General features: G+C 43.7%; 1 protein-coding gene across 20 annotated transcripts in view; it reads right to left on the bottom strand.

Moving 5' to 3' along the window:
• Nucleotides 1-22,135, bottom strand: part of CRACD (capping protein inhibiting regulator of actin dynamics) — a 141,432-nt gene that overhangs the window by 39,186 nt on the left and 80,111 nt on the right. For 13 of the 20 annotated variants that reach the window (XM_074588120.1, XM_074588124.1, XM_074588112.1 and 10 more), the window contains 2 exons: nt 21,995-22,066; nt 3,264-3,432 (listed from right to left, as the gene is read on the bottom strand). In XM_074588120.1, the coding sequence (XP_074444221.1) occupies nt 3,264-3,432; nt 21,995-22,019 (194 nt within the window). In that variant the 5' untranslated portion in view covers nt 22,020-22,066. Of the gene's footprint in view, nt 1-3,263; nt 3,433-17,573; nt 17,591-21,994; nt 22,067-22,135 lie in introns of those variants that run through there. The other 7 variants (XM_074588131.1, XM_074588125.1, XM_074588129.1 and 4 more) reach the window with 2 other exon arrangements.

The following is a 22,135-nucleotide window of genomic DNA, read 5'->3' as shown; positions in this document are numbered from 1 at the left end:
TCATGGACAGGCACATTCAAGTGTCTGAAATTTGCCAAGAGACTTTTCCGTGGAAGATCATCAGTGTTGTGAAACTTGAGTCTTAAAGACATGGCAAGTCTGCTTCCAGGTCCTTTGAAATATCGCATTCATCCCAAGTTAAGGCACTCTATTGTACCCTCTATAAGAGAAATGTAACTCCCTGCTGCCTCTGCACATCAACCCAGAATGACAAACTTTTTGTAGGGCATCACACAGGTTCCCTTTCAGGTACATCTTCACAAGGCTTGCCTGGTGTCAACCGTGACAAATAAGGCAAATACGAAATCTTATAAAGTGCCAAACCATAGCCTCAGAACAGAAGCTTCTGGAGACTTTAGTGAAGCTCCACAAACGCAACTTAACTTGTCTTGTAATAAGCACTTTTCTCTCCCAGCTGATATGGTCAGGACAGAAAGTTAATGAATACAGCTTTAACTTTATAAACTCGAGAAGGGCAATACAAAAGTGGGAAAAGGAGTTCCAGTCTTTCACAAGGCAGGGCAAGACAAATTGCAGGAGCAAACCTCCCAGCTGGGAATTGCAAAACAACATGGATGAATAAATAGGTTGCAGCGCGCATACATCAGGATACCAAGCAAGGCATTTGCATCCGAGGAGTCCAGGAAGCAGCTATAGGAAAGCATGGACAGGCAGATCTCTCAGGCCGCTCCCAACTCAGCTAGTCAATCTACACCATATGCAGATTACCTAAATTGCTCCTGCTACATCTGCATCACCCGGTCGGCGCAGTCTCCATTAGGGATTCAGGCGTTAGCTCTGAGCAGGCTTGTAAGCCAATACAGCACACGGTGAAACACTAGCTTCGGTCTTGGAAGCAATACAGACCTCTTATTTAGCCTACGCTCATTTATTTTCTTGTCTCTCCCTTCCTGAAGCAGCTTTCTTCCTTAATATCTTTCCAATATAATAAGTTCTCCCTCCTCAAAACAAAACAAAAAGCCCACATGAAACGTCTGCGGATAACAAATGAATGTACTTTACAGGTCGATGAAGAAATATAGCTCTGTTAAGGGAATGGGAGCATCCCCGGACTTTTGTTGCAAAACTGGAACTTTTATTAAGCTTTTTGTATATACACGGTCGTTGTACATTCTTAAAGAGTTTGAAGCAGATGGTCTTATAAAACTACTCAGGGTTTTGATTCTATAAATATACTACTAGTTATTTATATTTGCCCTAGTCCATTTCTATAGGAATAATGGAAGGTGTGGTAATGTATTTACTGTTAGACAACTTGTAAACAACTGTTTAAATTATTTTACTTACATAGTAAGTTAGGCTTACATAGATAGCCTATCACTGCATCCAATTCAAAGACAGTTGAAATCATACTAAAGGCAAAAAAATATGATGGATGGAAGCCATGCTGCCAAAGAGAGAAAGGGGTGGCAAAGCTGAGCTCTGCAAAGCAATCTAATGCACCGCACTGAACGTTTATGCTTGTTGGAGGGTGAGTAACGTGGCAAAGGCCACCCGCAAGCTGAAAATTATTATCAAATCCCACTCACATTTGCACCATGAAGCCTGACAAGGAAAAGAGAGTTCTGACTATTTCCAGCAGGCTCAACCAGAAGCACCTCTCATGAATCACAGGCGCAGAAAGCAACATTCCACTTGAGATGAGTCGTGGGACACTTCGCATTTGCTAATCCCCTGTAATTCAAATTGTGCAGTCTGATTTATTCCACTAGAGGCTTACGCTTAATGCCTTTATTAATTAGAAAAATTAATATGTTTAAAAAATGCGAGCACTTAACAGTCTCACAGGGGTCTGCCACACCTTCACTTCGCTCTTGAGGAACTGGACAAGTTCCCAAATCACTGTTTGCTTCTGGGCGCAGCATTGACTTTTCAGTTACGCTGAATGGGAAACCCCTGATAGCGAGATGATGCCCTTTGTTTTGCTCTCGTTCACTAGTTTGCTCTTGAGGCAAAAGGTACTGTAATTCCCTATAGTCGCTCGGTATCACGCACACAGGCAACGATGCAACAGCAGCCAGTCACATCTCCATCTACGGTCTGGCTATGCTCAGTCTTGATTTTCCGAAAAGCTGGGGCAGGCAAAAGAGGTGTACAAGATTGCATTGCAGAAGCCAAAGAGGAAACCTCGAACTTGCAGAATTTCACAGAATGGAACAAAAAATCCTTAACAAGAGCTTAAAATATAATTTAAAAAAATCACATTCTCACAGCTATGATTTTGCACTATTGAGAATACTGTGCAGGCTGATGTTTCTGGTATACATTTCTTCCATAAGGAGAGGAATTTGGTGTGGTTTTTTGATCCTCTCAGATTTTTTGTTACTTTCAGGTACTCGCACTCCCCGGTGCAAACAGTTCCTTATTTTCCGAAGAAGCAGGTTTCGACAAGGCGTCAACTAAGCTGAGACTTTCAGTTGGAAAGTGAAATAAGTCTTACTGACCCAATTAGCTTGTGCATCTGGTCTTGGCTTTTTGTTGTTGTTGGGGTGGGATTTTGTTGTTTGTTGGGTTTTTTGTTTTGTTTTGTTTTGTTTTTCTGTTCTGTTCCTAGTTAGAGATTGCTGACTAGTTAACTCTGTGCGGTTTCTTTCTCCCATCATTTCTACAGCAAATTCTCACCCTGTCCTTCTGTCACCCTCTCTCGTCGCTGGAATACGATCTGATTTCCACGTCCCTCTCTCCCCTCTCTCCCTTCTTCCACCCTACGTTCAGATCGGATCAGGATAAAGGCAGCCTGTTTGTTGACCCCAATTACAATGCAAAACCGGTACGGGATAGACTGAAAGAAGATGTGTCTGTCCTGACCCAGAGACACCACCTTGCAGGGAAAAGTATGCAATAAAGGATCTGTAGCCGCCAGTTCAGGTTTCCCTTTCCCCAGTTTTAAAAACACGGATGCCATTAATACCTCTGCTCAGGTGTTCCCCGTGGAGTTCTGTTAAATCACGGAGCCAGATTCAAATCCATTTCTGCTTTGCCCTGGGATTTCTTTTTCACACACCGGTGCACGTACCCAATAAGTAATGAATGCAAGAAGCGAGACCTCGGGGTCTACAGCAGTGGGTGTCACGTTCAGGGGAGGGACAGGGATGCAGACACCCCGGAAAAAAGCAGCATACAACTCGCTACCGCTCAGCAGAGGCAGAATTTAAATTTAACTCCACTAAAAAGCAGGGAGAACAAGCCTTGCGCTTGCAGGGGCTCCTCTGCCAGCCGGCAGCAGACCCCTGCGACCTTACCTCAGACCACCGTTGGGCTCTTCATCAGAGGAGAAGGTGCCGTTGCAGACGTTGCCGAAGGAGTGGCTGGGCTTCAGTTTGGCTTCCTCGCCATCCGAGGCCGGCTCCCTTTTCTTCCTCTTGCCGAAGAGCTTCTTGAAAGGCTGGAATTTGCCTGCTTTTTTCTTGTCTGCGGATGACAAGAGAAAGAGGCGGCGGGGCTGAGGGACGCGGTGCCGCGGCGTGGCCGGCGATCAGGCACCGCGGCACCAGGTTCAAAGGAAGAATGAGGGCAAAGAGCAAGTCACCAGCCCGGAGCAGCCCGGCGCTTGCAATGTAAATGCAGGGCTGCGACTCACCCTTGGCGCGTCCTTATTGAGAAAGCAAACACAAGAGCATTAAAACATCTGCTCTTGGGTTTAAGGATCTGCTTGGAGGTGTCAGTGCAGCCCAACATTTGGGTGAAGAGAAAGGGTAATTTCGTAGAGCCAGAATTTATTTGTTATTTATTATTTGAGGCTTACTTTGAGGCTCTACACCGCACTTCTGATTTGACCTTTTCACCAAAAGGCAAGCACTGCTTTGATCACCCCACTTAGGCAGGTGTTGGATCTCCTGCCTTAAATTAAAAGCAATTGAAAAATAACCTGCTCTATTTTACTTACATAGCCTCATAACCAGAGAAGTCAATTTGCAAATGAACAAAGAGAACAGGATAAAGTTTTGTTGGTTTGCTGGTAGGTTACTTCAATAAACATCCAGCTTTATATTAACAAATACATTGTCTGACTTCTTTTTCCCCCACGTAACTGAGGGCAGAATTTTGACCAAGCATTTCTTCCTTGAGACGCTTACATTTTAAAAGCTACACCAAAAAAAGCACGGCAAAAAACACAAAACAGACATGAAGACAGGAACAAGAGATGAAAAAGTTAATCAGAAAAAAAGGTAACTTTTTTTTTCTACCAAAGACTGGGCAAAATAAATGCAGCTCCAAACTGCTTTCCCCACATCTATTAAAAAGAAGTACCAACAGTTTCTTGTTAATCATTTCCAAGAAGAGGTTAATTTCTCTGGGTTGGGATGCACCAAAGAATTTCTAAAACACCATAACTGGCAAAGAGCTTCATTTCTTTTCTGCCTCAGAAAATAACTTAATTTTGCATTGAATCTACTTAAAACAAGCTAGTTAAAAAAAAAAAAGAAAAAAAAAGACACAACAAAACCCCCCAAAACCAAACTTTTAGCCTCCTATCATAATCCAGTTTGAGAAGCATCCTGTTGTACTGGTGACAAATATTTTCGTAAGCTATTTAAAGCCCTATATGTGCTTTTCTCTCGGGCTGCGTGCATATGCACTGCTTCAGCTCCCGCTACGCTTCCCTATGAGCCGCTGCTCTGCAGAAAGCAGCACTTTGGTTGCAAAGTACATAGAAGGCCCCTGTAGGAACATTTGACCAGGAAACATGAAAAATCTTCTGTGGTGCGATAGTACTCTTCAGTACCGCAACAGGTTTTGCACTCCGATCTGCTATACCTGTGTATGGCAAAGCCACATCTGGGTATCACCCCTTTGGCGTTGCTGGAGGCATAATTACAAGGTATTTAGAGAGAGAAAATGTGCTCAAGCACACCGTGATCTGCCTACTTGCCATGACGAGTGGTTTCCAAATTAGCACGGTGCCAGCGAGCGTGTGTGGAACCCAGGGATGGGACCAAACTTACAGAAAGAGTAAGCAAGCTGCTCCTTGTGAATCTGATTATATCTGTACCTGATTATGGATGAAGCAGGAAATCTAGATTGAAATTATAAAGTCAAAGACGCAACAGAGAATAATTCTGCATTTCCTTTACAGATCCCCAAGTTTACGCAGGTGTCATTCTTCTCGTTGGGCAGTTCAGATACATGGCATTTGTGCAACTTCATTAAGATAACAAGGCAGCATAAAGATAACAAGCCAAATTATGAATCTCAAATTCAAGCCCAGCATTAGAATTTTTCGATCCAGCATCGCTGACCCACACTGTCCAGATGAGGAAAACAACAACCACTGAAGCAGCAGCTTTACCAGCGTAGTAGAAAAAGGGGTACAGAATTTTACTCTCCCTGTCCCCTAACTCCGCTTTCCTTAAGCTGACCAACTCGCATCTCCAGCCAGACCGACTGCTTGCTGCTCAATTCTGACTTTAGAGAAATATTTTCTTATATGAAACCCCTAACAGACAGGCAGGCAGTCATGCAGGGAAAGAGAGAAATTATTGCCCTAGGCCACAGCTGCCCGAAATCTTCACGCACTTCAGAGACGGCCTGCAAAAACTCATCAATCAAATGGTAGAGCATACAGGAGAGGAAGCATCAGTACCAGAGAAATGACCGGATGAAAGAGCTGGTTTTCCACAGTTCCCACCTTGCCTCCTTCCTCAGCCGTTGAAAGGAAAGGCTGTGTGCTTTTCTGCATAAACCAATTAATTCAACCACAGTGTTTTTAAAACAGGTTCTCACTGTGTCATTCCCGTCATTGCCCTTGTCCCCTCCTCTTTTCGAGGTCTTCAGATATAACTGTGAATTACCTCATCAACTCCAAATCTACTGTACTGATGCACCGACTATGAATCTAGGCGTTTAACAAGTAAGACAGGTCAACACAGCTTTCATTTCATCAAAAAGGGTGAAAGCCAACATGGTTATCTCCAGCCAAGATCTGCATTTCTCCGAGATTTAACATGTCCCTTAGCTGTTTCCCCACTCCATACCCCATCATCACAGTTGTCACATTACTAAGCGTGAATTCTTTAAATTAGTCTTCGTGACTCATTGCAAACCCAATGAACACCCTTTCCCTGCACAGGCTGCACACGCTATTCCCCGTCCTGCTGGCGCGGAGAGAAGGAGCAGCTGGCCCTTCCAGGTTTCTAAGGAGGCAATGCCTGACCGCTAAGGCAAAGTCTATTTACGTAAACTTTTCACAAGATCTTACGGAGGAAGATGTGGGATGGTATCACCTACAGGGCAAAATGCTTCCTATAACAGGCTTCCTAAAACAAGTACAAAAAAGAATCCAAACACGGGCACTGCAACAGACGACTAATGCTAGAGCTCCAACATGACTCATCCCTCCAGTCTATACTGCAGAAAGAGAAAAATGGGATAGGAAAGGCTGAAGGCTGGGACACCCAATGGCATCGACTTGCGTCAACGGCAATTGCTGAGACAGTCAGGAAACAAGTCTGCTCACACGGGCCATTTCCCTCTCTCCTTAATCACTCGAATGGGAACCCTCAGATCGAGCCCCAGGAGGACACGGGAAACCAGCAATTAAACCTTTTTCCTGTCTGTTTTACAAGCCTCTCCTGTTCAAATCACTGTAAACAGTTAACAGTAAATCAGTTTCGAATCACAGAAAAACATGAGGTGTGAAGGCGACAGATAAACAAGGTTGGATACGCTAGCTGGAATAACACAGCACATATGGTAAACGCTGCCTTCTCAGCTTATTCTGAAAGAGTAGCAGAGAAGATTAGAATAATCTTTAACCCGTCATATAATTTGTCAGCTGCCTAAAGACAGGCAGCACCTAACGGAGAGCATCGGCATCACGAAGGCAGTACATGGTCCCTCCACCCCTAATGACAGAGGGGAGACCGATAGGAGCAGCTACTCCTCTCGCCCTCTCTCTTACACTCTGATGTGTCTCTAAGAAAGATGAAAGCCAGTAGAATGGGTTTTACTGCCAGTAAATCAGGCACAGCCTTTGGACTCCAGCTGGTAAAGCCTTAGCAACGCACCGGCTGACAAATCCCCATAAGGTAGCTCGTGGCTAAACTGCTCAAATGTCGCCCAAACCCATTTGGGTTCCTGGGCCGTGATGCCTTTCAAAAACTGCACAGAGCCGTCAACGCAAGCCCAGGTCAAAGAAAGATTTAACTACCGCTCTCACACAGGGAAGAGATTTAAATGCTTGGAAAGAGTGCGAGCAATGTGTCCCAAGCAACAGGCAGAGTGCAGGGGGGAGGCTACGCCACTGGGTGGGACAGAAGAGATGTCAACGCCACTGGAAACATCTGAAAAGTGATTTTCAAGCAAAGCAAGCTTCACATGAGAAACAGAAAGTCTCACATAATCATAGAAAAGAGAAGAGGCCTAGGCACGTAACAAGGTGTTGGTTCCTTTTCCTCCTTGCTGTGGTGCCGGGGGCACTTACTATAACGTGGGTGAGAAAACCCGTGGGCAGAGACCTCTCCGAGCAGAGCTCACCAAGCAAATGCATCAGCTGGTGGTTAGAAAGATGATCCTTGAGGGGAAAAATAAATAAAAGCAGGATTTCTAGCGACTTTTTAAAGTTGAAGTTATTGCGGCCAAGCTTTTTCAAACCTCAGTTTTGCAATGGGAGCTGCAGAGATTTCACAGACATTTGTTCATTATGTGAAATACCCACCTGTAGCATGAGACATTGTACAGGAGCTGTCTCCAAAGTAACCTGTTCTTTGTCAGTGAATTTAGTGGCTGTAAAATATGGTGTAATAGGCTAGATTAATGAGGATATGAATTATTAAATCGAATAGGAATTTCTATAAAGAATTTAGAGAATGGAAACCCGCATGCATGCAGCGTTAAGAAGTGCACGGCAGGGAGAGGGCAGGTGGGTTACTGGGCTGCGGGCTCAATACAGCAGCTGAGGTGAAAAAGGGAACTTAAAAATGCTGTTAAGAGGGTAAGTTGACTGACATCTCTAATCACATCTCTACAGCAGAAAAAGGCTTTTATGATGTACACTGCCAGTATCAGTATTTAAAACCCCCCACCTTGGTTTTAAGCTGATGGTATGGTTATTCATGTTCTTTTTAAAATAACTCAGGGTATCCACTACCATAAGCACTGCCCTATTCAGCCCTGTGAGCATCTGCACAAATGTCTTTGTGTTTCAGGTCCCCAGTGAAAAAGTCACCGTGTCTCCCCTCGGCCCAGTCGGTTCTTGTAGGGCACAGAGATTCCCCGTGCAAACCGGGATTGGGACTTGCCTCCAGGCTTTCCCCCCCACTCCACGGCTCGGTACATCCATTTCTGTGAGTCCCCAGAGCTGCTCGTTATTGCTGGTACACTTGCATTCGGAGCCGGGAGCAGCGCTCCCCGGAGAGGTGTCTCCACTCCTCCAGGAAAGGGAAACAAATTGCTTGGGAGCAAGGAGGAGGAGGGCAGGCTCTGCTCTGCTTAACCACCTTCCCATGTTTTAAAATAGGCACGATCTCCTGTGCCTAATGTGGTTCATCAGATTTCACAGGGAAAGTTGGTTTCTGGACATCTTCTGCCTCCGTGACCTGCCCTCAGTCCATGGCCCTCTCTTCCACAGGCAGCTGAAAAGAAAGCTGGGCTTGATAGATGGACACAGTCCAGATAGACAGAGCAGAGACGAACACCAAAGAGCTCGATGAAACATTTAAGATAACACAAAAAGGGAATAAAGATCAACATAAATATAGACTGATGCTCAGATTCGATAATGTAACTTCCCAGCAGTGAGTTCAACTCGCTTAGCGATAGCACACAACGCTCGTAAAGCGGGCAGTATGCAATAGTCCTATGCTGACAGAGATAAGATAATATGACCAGAGATTAAATCAATACCTGAGGAACATTAAATGAAAACAAGATTGAGAGGGATCAAAGGTGACAAATTGGTGCAGCCACAGTCGTCTCATGAAACACCTAGGCAAAGCGAAGGAAAAATAGCATGCCAACGCTTGCCTGTTTCTCCAAGAGTATCAAATGATCTTATAAGAGGTACTATTTCTTGCAAGCCTTGTCCCACAGAGGAGATGAGGTATTCTTGGATTACCTGATATAAACTAGTAATGCTACCTAAAGTATCCATAACACAGCAAGAACCAATCTGACTTTCCAGAAACGTCTGTTTTCCTTTGCCACCTGCAAGGGAAATGCAGAAGAACGCAGAAGAAAAAGCATTTCCATAAAAAACAGCCCATTTGAAACCATATGTAGCAGAGGTAGTCAGCTGTTAGGAAATGCCTATGAATCAGCGTAATAGAGACTATTAACGTTCAAACACTGTGTAATAGACTTTAGCATCCAGAGCAAGGGAAGAGCTATTTCAACACCTCTTTTGACACAACAAGGAAGTAACAGGGAGAATAAAATTTTATTTTACACACTTCAAGGCAAAAGGACTTAACCTCCACTGCATGAGGATTGGCACAGTGGCCTTTAGTGGCAAGGAAGAGAGATATAAATGGAGAAGAGGAGTAAAGAGCAGTTTTAAAATATTTAGATGACATTAAACAGAAGAACTAGAGCCAGGTAAATACTGCTCTTTTCTACCTCTTCACTCACATTTACTCTGGCAAGCGTCTCACCTGCTCTCCCTTTTGAGCTCCTGTTTTGCCCATCTATAAATTAAAGCCTTCCTAGCCAGTCTTTCTGTATCTGTGCTGGTTATTATTATTAAGGATCACAATGGGCGGTCCTAGAGGTCAGAAAGCCTTATGTTCCTCACCCAACCCTTCACTCCAACACCAACGTCCTGCCTCCTTAATCCATCCCGCTGCCCGCCTTGGGCGGCATCTCTGGGATGGAGAAGACACTGCTCTCCGAAAAATACGGCCAGCCCTAGAGCAGGCAGGTCAATTTGGGAACATGTGGGATGGATAGGCTGGGGATAGCGGGGACTCCCAGCAGGGATAACAGTGTGAGGACATCGGTACAAACTTCAGCAGCAAACGTTACTGGGGCCAGGGAGTTTCCTTCTTCTTTCCCAGCTTCCAGGAGGGAAGCCCCAGGTAGAGGTCACCCAGTGAGCAGTCAGGGGGTTTAAAACACCTCAGGATGCGCATCCTGAGGGCAGTGACAGCAGCTGGCGGAGTTCTTACATATAAGGACATTTGCAAAAGGGTTAAGTAAATGCGATAGATGTTATTGAGGTGCCGGGCTGCATTGCAGAACATATGGGATAAGATAAAACCTGCTTATAATAGCTCTGGGCTCAGTGATGCATGTGAGACTTTTAGAAAAGACGAGACCGCAATAGCTTCTGATTCACCAACAAAACATTCGTCCGTTATGTAACAGAAGGGAGAAAGTTTTATTTTACTAGGGCAAGACTTATTAACTAAAGTTATTCATGGAAGATCCTTTTGGTATGCTGGGTTTTACCGGAGGTTTCCAGATCTGCACTTGAGGTCAATGCAGTAAAGAGATGTTGGCTTGTTATTTCCTTCTCAGTGAAAAAAAAATCCGCAAAACGTGAGAATCCCTCAGCAGATCCATGGGACAATTCCTGTTTGAAAGCATTTAAAACCTGAACTACTGGCCAAGCTGCAGACGGAAGGATAAACTTCCCAAGGGCGAAGCAACTTTCCTGAGGCCCCGCTGCGGAGCGGTCCAAAGTCCAAGGACTACAACCCTCATCGGCCAAACGCCTCCCCGCTGCCCCTCCCCGGCTGCTGGCGGTCACTGGTGCCTCCTCAGGGCTGGCCCGGGCTGCTGACAGGATCCTACACTCAAATCACTATTACTAAGATCAGTCTTGCAGGGGATTGTGTTATCCAAACTGCTTTTTCTGCCCCTCCAGCCCCTAGAACAAGTCATACCACTTCCCATTTTTTTTCCACCGCTGAGAAAAGGAGCATTTCATCCTCACAGAACCTACTGGTTTACCATAGAAAATGTTAATTTTCACGAAGGGAGCGCGAAACTTTTAGACCAAACACCTTCAGTGATAAGACACGAGTGCTAACAGCATGCTGCTGATATCTATCGATAAGATGAAGTTGGGAGGGATCCTGAACTCCAAGGAGAGTTGGAGTGCCGTGCCAGAAAGACTGGATGGCTGGAGGACTGGGATAACAGAAACGAGAGGCAATGCTGAAGTATTATGTACAAACTCGTTCATTTAGGGCATATTGCTGAGACGTTCTTCTAAAAACTTGGCCCTGATCAGGTAGAAAAGGAAGAGAAGACAGCCCTGGCCACACCAGCTGGTCACAGGATAATTAAAAGGCAGCACTGTGGGGCATCTACAAAAAAAAAAAGTACATCTCATCCTATGGAAAGGGCTCCTGGAACTGACAGGGATTGCTACCTGAGCAAGGGGGTGGAGAGCCAACTGGCTAATAAATCATTAGGCGCTAATAAACCAAGGCTGAAAGCCAGCGGGTACGTCCAAGATATTTTGAATTGGGGCTTGAAATTCTTTTCCTTCTTTCATAAGGGAAAGAGCAAACATTGCTGAAGCATTTTGACACAGAACAAATTCATTCCTGAAAAAGGGTAATCTTATTAGATAAAAATGTCTTGTCGTGATGAAAAATACAATATTTCCGCTTTTTCTGCCTAACACAAACTGAAACCAGTACAGACACACTGCGACATACAGCAGCTGCAAGCACTGAAACTAGCAGTTTATGGAGCACTTTCAAAGCAGTGTCACTACTCAGAATAATAATAACCAATTAATGAAGAAAAACAGCAGATAAAATTTTTGTTTTGATTCATTGTGACTGGTAAGTGTAAAAGAATGGCTTTGAGTGATTTATTTTTTTTTTCATTTTTGCACAGTTTCAGTTTAATATACTTTAACAATGAAAAACATATAAATGAGTTTTACCCTTGCAATTCAGACGAACTGACAAAGTATTTGAAGTAGGTTAGATGAAATTAAGAGAGTCGCATTTTGATTTTATGAACTTACTTAGTCCCCAGACATAAGGAATATCCGGTTATTGGGTTGGAGTTTTTTTTGGAAAATACCAGTATTCCTTTTGAGTTAGAGCATCTCCACAGATGACAAGGAAAACTACCATGTATATTCTGTGCAGTAAAAACACATTTTAAAAAGTTCTGGCATAGTTCTACATGAAACTCTAGCCAGGGAAAAAAATAGAAACAAGGAAGTGATTACTTTATGCCCGTGTGTTCTTTTTCAAAGTTCTAAGTGATAAAACGATAGAGAAAAGCCAAGATTAAAAGGGATCTTATTCCAAGCAAAGTATCAGTCACCACAGTGGAAACATTATTTTAATAATTCCCTCATTAAATTTGATAAAGGTAAGGCTGAACAGGAGGCAGTAAATCCATCTCCCCTCTCCAAATTTAGGGAATTGGAATCTCAGAACCATCTCTAAACTTTTCAAGGAGTCAAAAAGCCACATATTTGAGTGACCTGGAAGCCAAGTCAAATCTAAACTCAGGCTCAATGTGTCCAAAAGAGCTAAACCAGTTGTGACCATCTCTGATTTCACAGAATTAAAATCACGCTGTTGTGGTTTACAGCTGGGTAGGAAAGTAAAGCAAATCAACTATTTGTTAAGAAAAGAGTTGCATCAACCATGGCATTCAGAAATCCTACAGCCAATTTTGGTAAAAAAGCAAAGACCAAAATGAATGCTTGCATGGCAAAAACCACAGTGAAGAGAAATAGGGGGCTGGGAAGGGTTTTGTTTAGTTGTTTTTTTTTTTTTACTGAAGAAAACCAAACCTCAACCACCTTATTCTGTTAGGCAAGGTGGTCAGAAGGAACTGTGGCACTCATTCCCCAGGCTGGTCTATTGCCAAAACATCGTGGGAAATAACATCAGTCAGCAGCACGAGGGGTGAAGAACCTGCTTTGCGTTTCCCTCCAAAGCCTGGAAATGCCATGCTCCTGTAAGGAGCCGCTTCTTCTGCTGGAGGTCTGCAGAGCCAGGGCAGGAGGACACCTTCACCTCCTCACAGCTCCTCCTCTGCCTTCCTGCTGCATGCTCTCCTTCCCCAACCACTCCTGCAGGCTTACTTAGTCCTTCTGATAAACAAATCCTCTTTGCACTAATTGACATTAATTGTGGCCAGATTAAGACTCGGGACAGCTGGCTTGAATCTGTGAGCTTGCCTATTTATCCAACATCTGTTTTTCCCACTCCCTGAGCTGCTTTCACTATGGACATTGACCACAAGCCCAGATTAAACCCCTCCTCAGGATCAGCAGACACTAAACCGAGACATTCCCTATTCTGCTGTCCAGGGACAAGATTTGCCTCCTGGGCACACAAGCAAGAGATTCAGCTGAGGATCCTCATAGTAATGAAATATGCCAGACCTGGGTAGATCCTCACTGTGAGTTTACAACTTACTTCACGCGCAGCTTACAAGTCCTCCCGCTCCTCTGCATCTGGAGAGGTACTTTGAAAGCTGGAGAGGGACTTTTTACAAGGGCATGTAGTGGTAGGATAAGGGGTAATGGCTTTAAACTGGAAGAGGGGAGACGTAGATTAGATATTAGGAAGAAATTCTTTACTGTGAGGGTGGTCAGACACTGGAAGAGGTTGCCCAGAGAAGCTGTGGCTGCCCCATCCCTGGAGGTGTTCAAGGCCAGGCTGGATGGGGCTTGGAGCAGCCTGGTCTAGTGGGAGGTGTCCCTGCCCAGGGCAGGGGGTTGGAACTAAGGTCCCTTTAAGGTCCCTTCCAACCTAAACCATTTTATGATTCTACGATCTTCAGCATTGCAGCATCACCTCTGTGCTCCAGGGAGCACTCCACTTTTACCTGCCCTGCTGACACAGGGCAGGTTTTTCCAGACCGCAGTGGATCTCCTGAGTGCCCAGGATAGGTGGCCATTTCCCCCTTTTTCTGAAATTGCTGATTTTTGTAACATAGACTACTATGGGCTTCAGGATGAAATTGGTATTACCAGCAATTTCAGTAGCAAGATTTTGAGCGGTGAAACAAACCATGGAGACAAAAATGCAAAATTGATCCTTAGCATTAATCACTAATTATACTAGTATTGTATTTCAAACTTCAAAGCATTTTACAAACCTTAACCTGTCACTCCTTATTCATCACCTGTCCCTACGTGGTAAGCAGGCTGAGCCACAAAAGCAAATTTCGAACAACTTCTTCACAGAGCAGAGTCAAAGACAGGACAGGGAACTCGGAAATGTGCCGCATTTCCACATCCTCACCAGAGCCCTCAGCCCAGGTTGCCTTCTCCACCCGGGCCAAGAGCTGTCACAAGACGCATGTAAGACATTTTTGTTGCAGGAAGAGGACTGTAAGGGTTAGGGTTGAAGTTCTGGCAACTTTCTTAAACACTAGATCTGCTTTGGAAAAGAAGCTTAAAATTGACTCAATTCCTCATCTTGTCATCAACATAATAAAATATACAGAATAAGAAGGTATTTCCCTGTTGCTATTTATTAAGAGAGAAAGAAAAATTCAGAACACACACCAAACCCAATACGATCATGTATTTTCGGTGGAGCACGTGCCATTTGGAGGCAACTGAAGAACTGAAGCGATCATCGTTTGCCTTTGTTTTCCAGAATTAAAACAGAGAAAGAGGACGTCACTGGAAACACTTATTGACTGGTAATCTCAGACAAATCTGATGAAATTTTCCAGCTTAGACTTCCCTATAAATATCCAAGAAATAAAACCCACTTGAATATTTTTCTTCTGGTCTTTGCAAAGCTAACGATATTAACTTCATAAAATACTCAATTAGATGTATTTTGACATTGATTTTATTTGGCTGACACTGAGTGTATGTATTAACATAAAACACTAACAAGTAGAAGCAGTGTTATTTTAAATGTCAGGCAAGTAGGATATCTGCAGGAACGCTACAAATAGAAATATCAAGAAAAGTTTCTTTATAAGTTCTGTACCATCAAAATGGAAAAAAATCTAAGCTACTGTTGTGATGCTAAGTGAAATCTCTCCCTATCCGTTCTATTTTATGATGATAGAAGAAAATTAATTACTCACGAAGAGGCAAATTTAAAGAGGAGAAGAGAAGCAAACATAGAGAGACGATACTCAAATGTTTACAAACCTAAATATTTTTAAAATATCTAAAATCTATCCCTGAACTTGGACAACCAGACATTTCCTTTTAAAATATATCTGGAAGAGAGAAAAAGAGGAAAAACTATTTCCTGTTTTCGTGCTGGTTCAGTTCCAGGCAAGGATTTGCCAGGCCAGGGTGTGAGTGATCACGCCAATCACACACCGTCTCACTGCCCTGAGATTACGAAGCATTAGCACCACCGAACTGGTGAAATGCATCAAATTTAGCCACACAAGTTGGACATGATTAAACTTCACCGAGAAGGGAGATGGCGCTTTCTCTCCAACATCACCTGCCCACGCGGGAATTTATTTACCATTTATGATGTCCCGGAACGATAGGGAACAGGGGGACTCAGGTGGCCGGGCAAAGCACGAGATTTCCTGTGCGGGTAAGGATGGTTAAACATAACTACTGCCAAGGGAAATTAAGGCATTGTAGATCCTAGGATATGACATCAACATGGACCCTAGAATGAAGAATATCCAGGTATGCTGTTTGTAAGCCTTGGAAGGACCGCGGGAGTGCAGGTTGTGTGTCTGTCGTACTCTGAGGGACTACAGCAGCCATAAGAGCCTAGGAGACCAGCCAAGTGCAACCTCTCCTGATGCAGCATTGCTCCAGAAGATGTCACTTGTCCAGGGTGCCCTCTGGCAGACTGGGTACCCTCCAGCTCTCCCGCTATAGCGACAACAGCAAGAAACAGGAATTCTGCTGCCAGTACTGACTAATGCCAGGGCCTGAGTGTCCCAGCGTGGGTGGATGTGGGAGTCCGTTTCAGCAGCTCTGAGCACTTGTTTCCCGGGTGCTGAAGCACATTTTGGATCCCTGCAAGCAGCTTGGTACAGGAGTTGGTACCCTGCCTGTCCAGTTACGGGAAGTTCAAAATGAGATTCAGGGGAAGCCCATGCTGATCAAACTGTATTTACCTCCCTTCCTGAATGGTTTCTCTGGCGCCGTAGGCTTCCCACCGCCTTGCATAAAACACTCCTTCACCTGATACTTCGGCTCTACTTGTACAACTCAAGGCTCAAGAGCAATCACTGAAAAGAAATCCCAGAGACCAAAAGTGGGAAAGGGGTGGGGGCAGAGGAAAGAGGTGAGTACTCATCGAGTTTTAACCTTTTTCACTTGCCTCGTATCTATTCTTAATTTATCTAGACTACAAGCACTCAGTATCTGAAACTATTTTTCCATCTCTGGAAAGCATCACCCAGGGATGCTTTACAGAGCAGCACATGTAAGGTTGGAAGAATCAAAACAGTACAAAAAAGCCAAAAGAAAAGTTTATAAAAATAATCAGTTTCCATTATGTGACCAACCAGCCTAAAGAGATGCACACATCTCTCTCCTTGGTGCATTTTGAAGCTGAGATACTGCAAAGCATCTTACAGCAAATCCAGGTTGTGATTCCTTAAGCCTTCCTCACACTATCGTTCCTGAAAGACCTGTCAAGTGTGAGTGTGGAAATGACAGTAGTTGTTGCTTTGCATTGTGAGCAGTCTTTTAAATCATGGCATAGAGGAGGGGAAAATTAATATTTGTAGCCAAAAGTCCTAGGTGAAGAGAACAGTCATTCCAGTGCTCTGTGTTGGCCCTCCATCAGATCCCTAGATCCTCATACCAGGTTTTCTACTGCATTTTTGGAAAAATCCTGATGCTCTAAATGACTGTGCTAATCTTAATACTTCTTTAAACAGCAGAGCTAAAGCCCAAAAGCCATATGCACAGGAACACCCACCCAGGACAGTCAGAGGAAAGTACCATTTAATTTTGGTATGTGAAATGACAGCACCGTCAGTTATATGAAGGCAACTTTGCACAGTGCACAAGTTAAGCTCAGGCTTCTCCCACCCCTTCGTCCCCTCTTCTTCACTTTTTTAGACCAAGTCTTGCATACGGAAGAAAGAAAAACACCAGTCGCCAGTTGTGGGGCAGGAACACATTGTAATGCCAATGCAGAGTGACATTTTCTCCAGGATTTTTCATCAGAGGGTACATCTCAATCGCAGGAGAAACACCAGTTCCTCCTTTCCCTGCTTTTCTGCAGTAAATTATTTGGAGCCAAACCACAAAACCGCAACCGCTCCGCATCAGAACAAAATAGGAGACAAGAGACGTGATTGTCCCTCCAAATCTTCTGGTTTTCAGTCTGGCTTGATTTATCAGCTTTTTTAAACCTGATGGTAGAGGCATGACATATATGCCAGGATATGGATTGTTCACAATTCGTTTGCAGAAAACACTACTGTGGGCAAATGCAATTCTAGCTGCTTTGTTTAGTCACAGTTAATACTGTGTATATCTGCTCTCCGGCTGACTGACTCGCACAAACAGGTTTAAGTTTAAGTATTTCAGACTGTAAACTGAAAATTAACTAGTGACAAATAATCTGCTGCTCTGCCTGAGAATTCACTGTTTTATTAACATTCCAACAAATGAAGATGAGCACAGACACTTATATTTCTGTACATGAAATTTATCGCGTACTTACATATTGCAGATCACTGATGAATCTGGAAAAAAAAAAAACCTTGGAAGAATACATACAGCTACCTGGCATTATATCTCCATATTCATTAATAGGAGGGCAGCTGCTACTTACTTGGAAGGTGTTAGTTCAGAAACCACAGTCAAACATGTGACTAAAAGGTGTTCAAATAGGTGTATTTGATTTTGGTAAACAGATAAGGGTGTCACCCACATCGTATCCTAAAGCTCCAGGAACGGTAAGGCAATGCAGATAGTATCCGGATAACCACTTAACAAAAAAGTAGAAAATAAGAGAGCAGTGAGATTTCACTACTTTGTGACAAAAGTTATTCAAACTGCCTTTAAAAATACAATAATTTTTTTACTAAGTTCTCCCGAAAGCACAAGGAAACGTTTTCCCCAATTTTATTTAAATAAAATGTTTAGAGCAAAGTGGAAAGGGACACTGGACAGAAGCTGAAGCAGGGTATCTATCTGTAATTGTTCCTCCTGGAGGTGCCTTGGCGATGGGGACATCCATCCGTGATACCTATCTGCCAGCCTCGCTGGCTGGCGAGTCTTCCAGCCTGGCAGCGCTTGGGGCAGCAGGTTCCTGCATGGACACCACACGCGCTGCACATCACTGTAAAAGAGGCCAAAAGCCTCTCAACCAAAGGATCTGATATTTAACTGGGAGCAAGTAAGAGCACAGAAAGGATGGCTGTGAAAACTCGTGCAAGACCTTACGTCTCTGAGAAGGACGAGGGGAAGAAACATTAAATGTTTGTTTACTTATAGCATCTGCCACAAAGAACTGCCCATAGAAAAGTCCTCAGAACCTCCAATGAAACAAACTCTCCCAAAGACAGCAGTGATGGAAGCACGGTGCTTCCTCACAGCACTCCAGGAACCCAGGCAGCAGCTCCAGAGACATCAGTCCTGGGTAAGCTATGCAGAGTCATCACCAGCATTACTTGGCCTCCAGCAGAACGAGCCCAGAATTGAAGGGGGAAGGGGGCTTATTTTGCTTTGTTTTTTTAAAAATGAAAACATCTTAGGTTTTGTTTCAAGATCCACAGATGGGAAAAGCTGTAAGCCCCTCAAGATGCTGATGGGCAAGGGCACAGCCGCCGAGGCAGCCTCGCAGGACTCCACTGTCTTCTGCCGGAATGGGGTCTGTGCCAGAGCTAGTAAGTTTTGAGGACCTGACCTTGCTGTGAATAGCTGTGCTTCTCTGCCCTGCCCTCCTGGACCATGCCACCAGACTGGTAAGGTTTGTTTGTACCAGTTCTTCAGGATACCCCAAGCACCTTCTGCAGAGTCAGCCTCTCATTACCCTCCAGCACCTGAGCAGTCAACTGGGACAAACCCATCCACGGAGCAGCTGGTCATCCCCGCTGTAGGCTATATTGTGAAATGGGACAAGGCTAAAGAGGACACGTCATTTAGGGAAACAGCATTCCAGAATAAGAATTAAATGTAGTCTGCCATGGGAGAAGAAGAACGTGAAGAGATTGCATCTTTGGAACGAGGAGACAAGATTTTAATCTCACTATTTAATAAGACAGCAGTAAACTGGAGGACAGAAGTCTCCTAACTACATTGGGTCGAGATCTCTAATTAGTTCATGAAGTATTTTACTGCAAGTATAATTTTATAGGTGTAGCAAAGCAAAAGGCTCTGATTAATTGCAACTCATTAAGTGTAAGTTGTTTTGTAATTAGGAAAAATGAACGCAGGCATGGCAAGGCTGGTGGCAGACAAGAATTCCACCTCGCTGAGTGTCGCATTCCCAAGAGCAGCCAGTCTGCTCAAGGAGCAGAGGAGTCATTTCAAATTCAGTCCTGACCCATGGGGACAGGCCGACAGACCACACGCTCCAACTTTTCTGAAAGAGAACTAGGAAGAAATCCCAGAAAACAAAGATAATGAACGCCTTTGCTACAAATGACTGGGTTAGACAATTAGTGGCTGCCTCCATCCATGAGCTATTATAAATTCTTGTTCCGTGTATAAAAAGCATTGCTATCCTATCCAGAGTACTTGTGGATGTGTACATCATCCGTGTCCATGTTATTGTTTTTTAAGAGTTCTGCTTATACTTATGCAGAAGTAAGGTAAGTCATACATAAATTGTATGCTTCCTAAGCGTTCAGAAACAAAAAAAATATCCCAAGTACGATACCACCACCAAGATTTTAATATGATAATAATTTCAAAATTGTCACTTCACCCATTTTGGGAGATAAAGTTTGCTGTGGGTGAGAGAGTTCAGAAACCATTGCACACACTAAGACAGAAAAGGGACTGAAAACAAAGGCAAAATAAAGCCCTAGCACAGAAGCACGTTCTGCAAACAAGACCTCCAAGGCATGAAAAATTACCATCACTCACCTCGGCTAGAAGGCTGGAAAACTGCAGATATTCTCTACCTTTCTACTTTTAATCCTATCCATTAAACACAGGTACCCTCCGAGAAACTAAATATATTTTAGCCAATCCTTTTTCTGTTAAAGGAGGCAGCGACCGTGGACACAGACTTCCCAGAATGGCAACTTTCAGAGAAGACTCGCATGACGTTGAATCAGGTTCATCCCCCACAGCTGGCTGCCAGGGATTTTTAAGTCTTTACAGTGGTACCATACAGTGATCGAACACAAAACCCAGCATAAGACAAGACAGCGATGCACCATGTCATTTGGTGATAATTGTTGTAGCAAATGGGTTTCTACAAAAGCAAGCACCAAATTCTGGGAAAGTCTGGTTCTGTAATTTGCAGCGCAGTTATGACTTAACTAATAATAACCAACACAAGTGTGAAAGCCACACGAGAAACAGAGTTTCCTTCCCACAATGCCACTGGTGAAGTTGCCTAGGAAAAGAAAACCAAAAAAGCCTGAAAACTTTACACAAGTAAATTCTTTTCTTTGTACTGAATGGACACGCTGTACTCCCACTCCTTCACAAGGGAAGTTAAGAGCCTCTTTATATTTCAAGCCTACTCTATTTTTCTCAACAAAATACAAATGAAAGGCCCGTGTGATTTATTAACAGATGACAACAGAGAGCTAGCCAGGTATTTCAAACACTTGTGTCTCTTCTTCCTACACGAATTCCTCAACAGTGCATGCAAGTAAGTCTTCTTACTTCTTCCATCCTTTAAATCCGTAATTAGAGATGATTAAGTAACGTACTGAGAAGTAAAGGCTTTTTCACATTCCCTCCTCTCTCCTTGCTTTCCCTGGTAGAGCATTTGCCCTGATCGTCAGCGACAGAGGGACTTCATGCCTCGTTCTGAAGGGCAATTAGTGAATCAAGCGAGAGCCTTTTTCCCCTCTTAATACCTTTTCAGTAGGGTAAGATCATGTGGAACATCATGCAATCCAGAGGAAACAGAGACGCTATTTACTGCTGAACTGGAATAGGCAAATAATCAGGAAACCTGAAAACAGACTAAAGCTTTTGTCATGTTACGATGTTAACCATCATCTCATGTTGAACACAAATCCTGTTCATGACAAACACTTCGGCCAAACCTTCCTCCTCCATTTCCCCCCGCCCTCCTCCGCCCAAGCCCCCAGACCCCATCAACAGAGAGGTGGACAGAAGGACACCACATTAATCCAGCACCGCCGCTTGATAGCATGCTCGGTATTTACACGTAGCTACAAACTTCATACTGCTTCCGTCCATTTGCATCGTTTAGCTCAAATAGATTCTGAATTTGTCAAATAATCTCTGCAAATCCAATGCAGGAAATAAAAATGAAATTATGTAAATTAGCATCAGTGCAACTGAAAGGTAGTATCTGACAACTAACGTAGGAGAACCTATTGAAATTAGAACTCCAGTAGTAAGCTTTAAAAATCACAAACTTTTTGACAACTTTGAAAAATCACAGAATCATAGAATTGCCTAGGTTGGAAGGGACCTTTCAGATCATCTAGTCCAACCATAAAATACTTGGACTGACCATAATCCGGATGATCTTAATGAGCACATGCTTTTCTATTTACTTCAAAATTTAGATCCATAAATTCTAAGCTTTCATCAGTTAAAAGGACCATTTCAAAAGGTACAGTAAAGCACAGCATCTGCCATAACACAAGCTGAGGGAGTCAAGTTCCCCGCGGTGGTGCAGAGAGCTCCCCCTGATGCCACAGGGAATTGCCTGCAAAAAAACGTTCACCAGCAAAACCTCTTTGTTTTGGATTGACTCGACTTTACACACACGCTGTTTGTTATGACTGCCATAAAAATGGACAAAAGCAGCACATACATTAGCAGCAGCTCCCGCTTAAAAACAATAAGCACAGCACATTCGCCCCTCAGCCAGCTCCCCGCTGAAAGTACTCCAGCCTAAGCCACAAAAACTTAACAGTGAGCTTTCAAGTGACAGGACACCATGTGCTCCAGAATCTACAGAATTGGTCAAATACTTACAAGGTTTCTTAAACAAATTGATCATGCCTACAATTTCAGACGAAGTCGGAGAAACTCCAGACTTGATCTTCTCTGAGGAAGAAAAAAAAGCCATGAAGTCACCAAAGAGAAGGGTCTGTTTGGCTTTTTTTGTCGCTGTTT

Source organism: Larus michahellis, chromosome 5, assembly GCF_964199755.1.
Source record: "Larus michahellis chromosome 5, bLarMic1.1, whole genome shotgun sequence".
Lineage (NCBI taxonomy): Eukaryota > Metazoa > Chordata > Aves > Charadriiformes > Laridae > Larus > Larus michahellis.
Note: the sequence above shows the minus strand (reverse complement) of the source record. Positions and strands in the feature narration are given on the sequence as shown.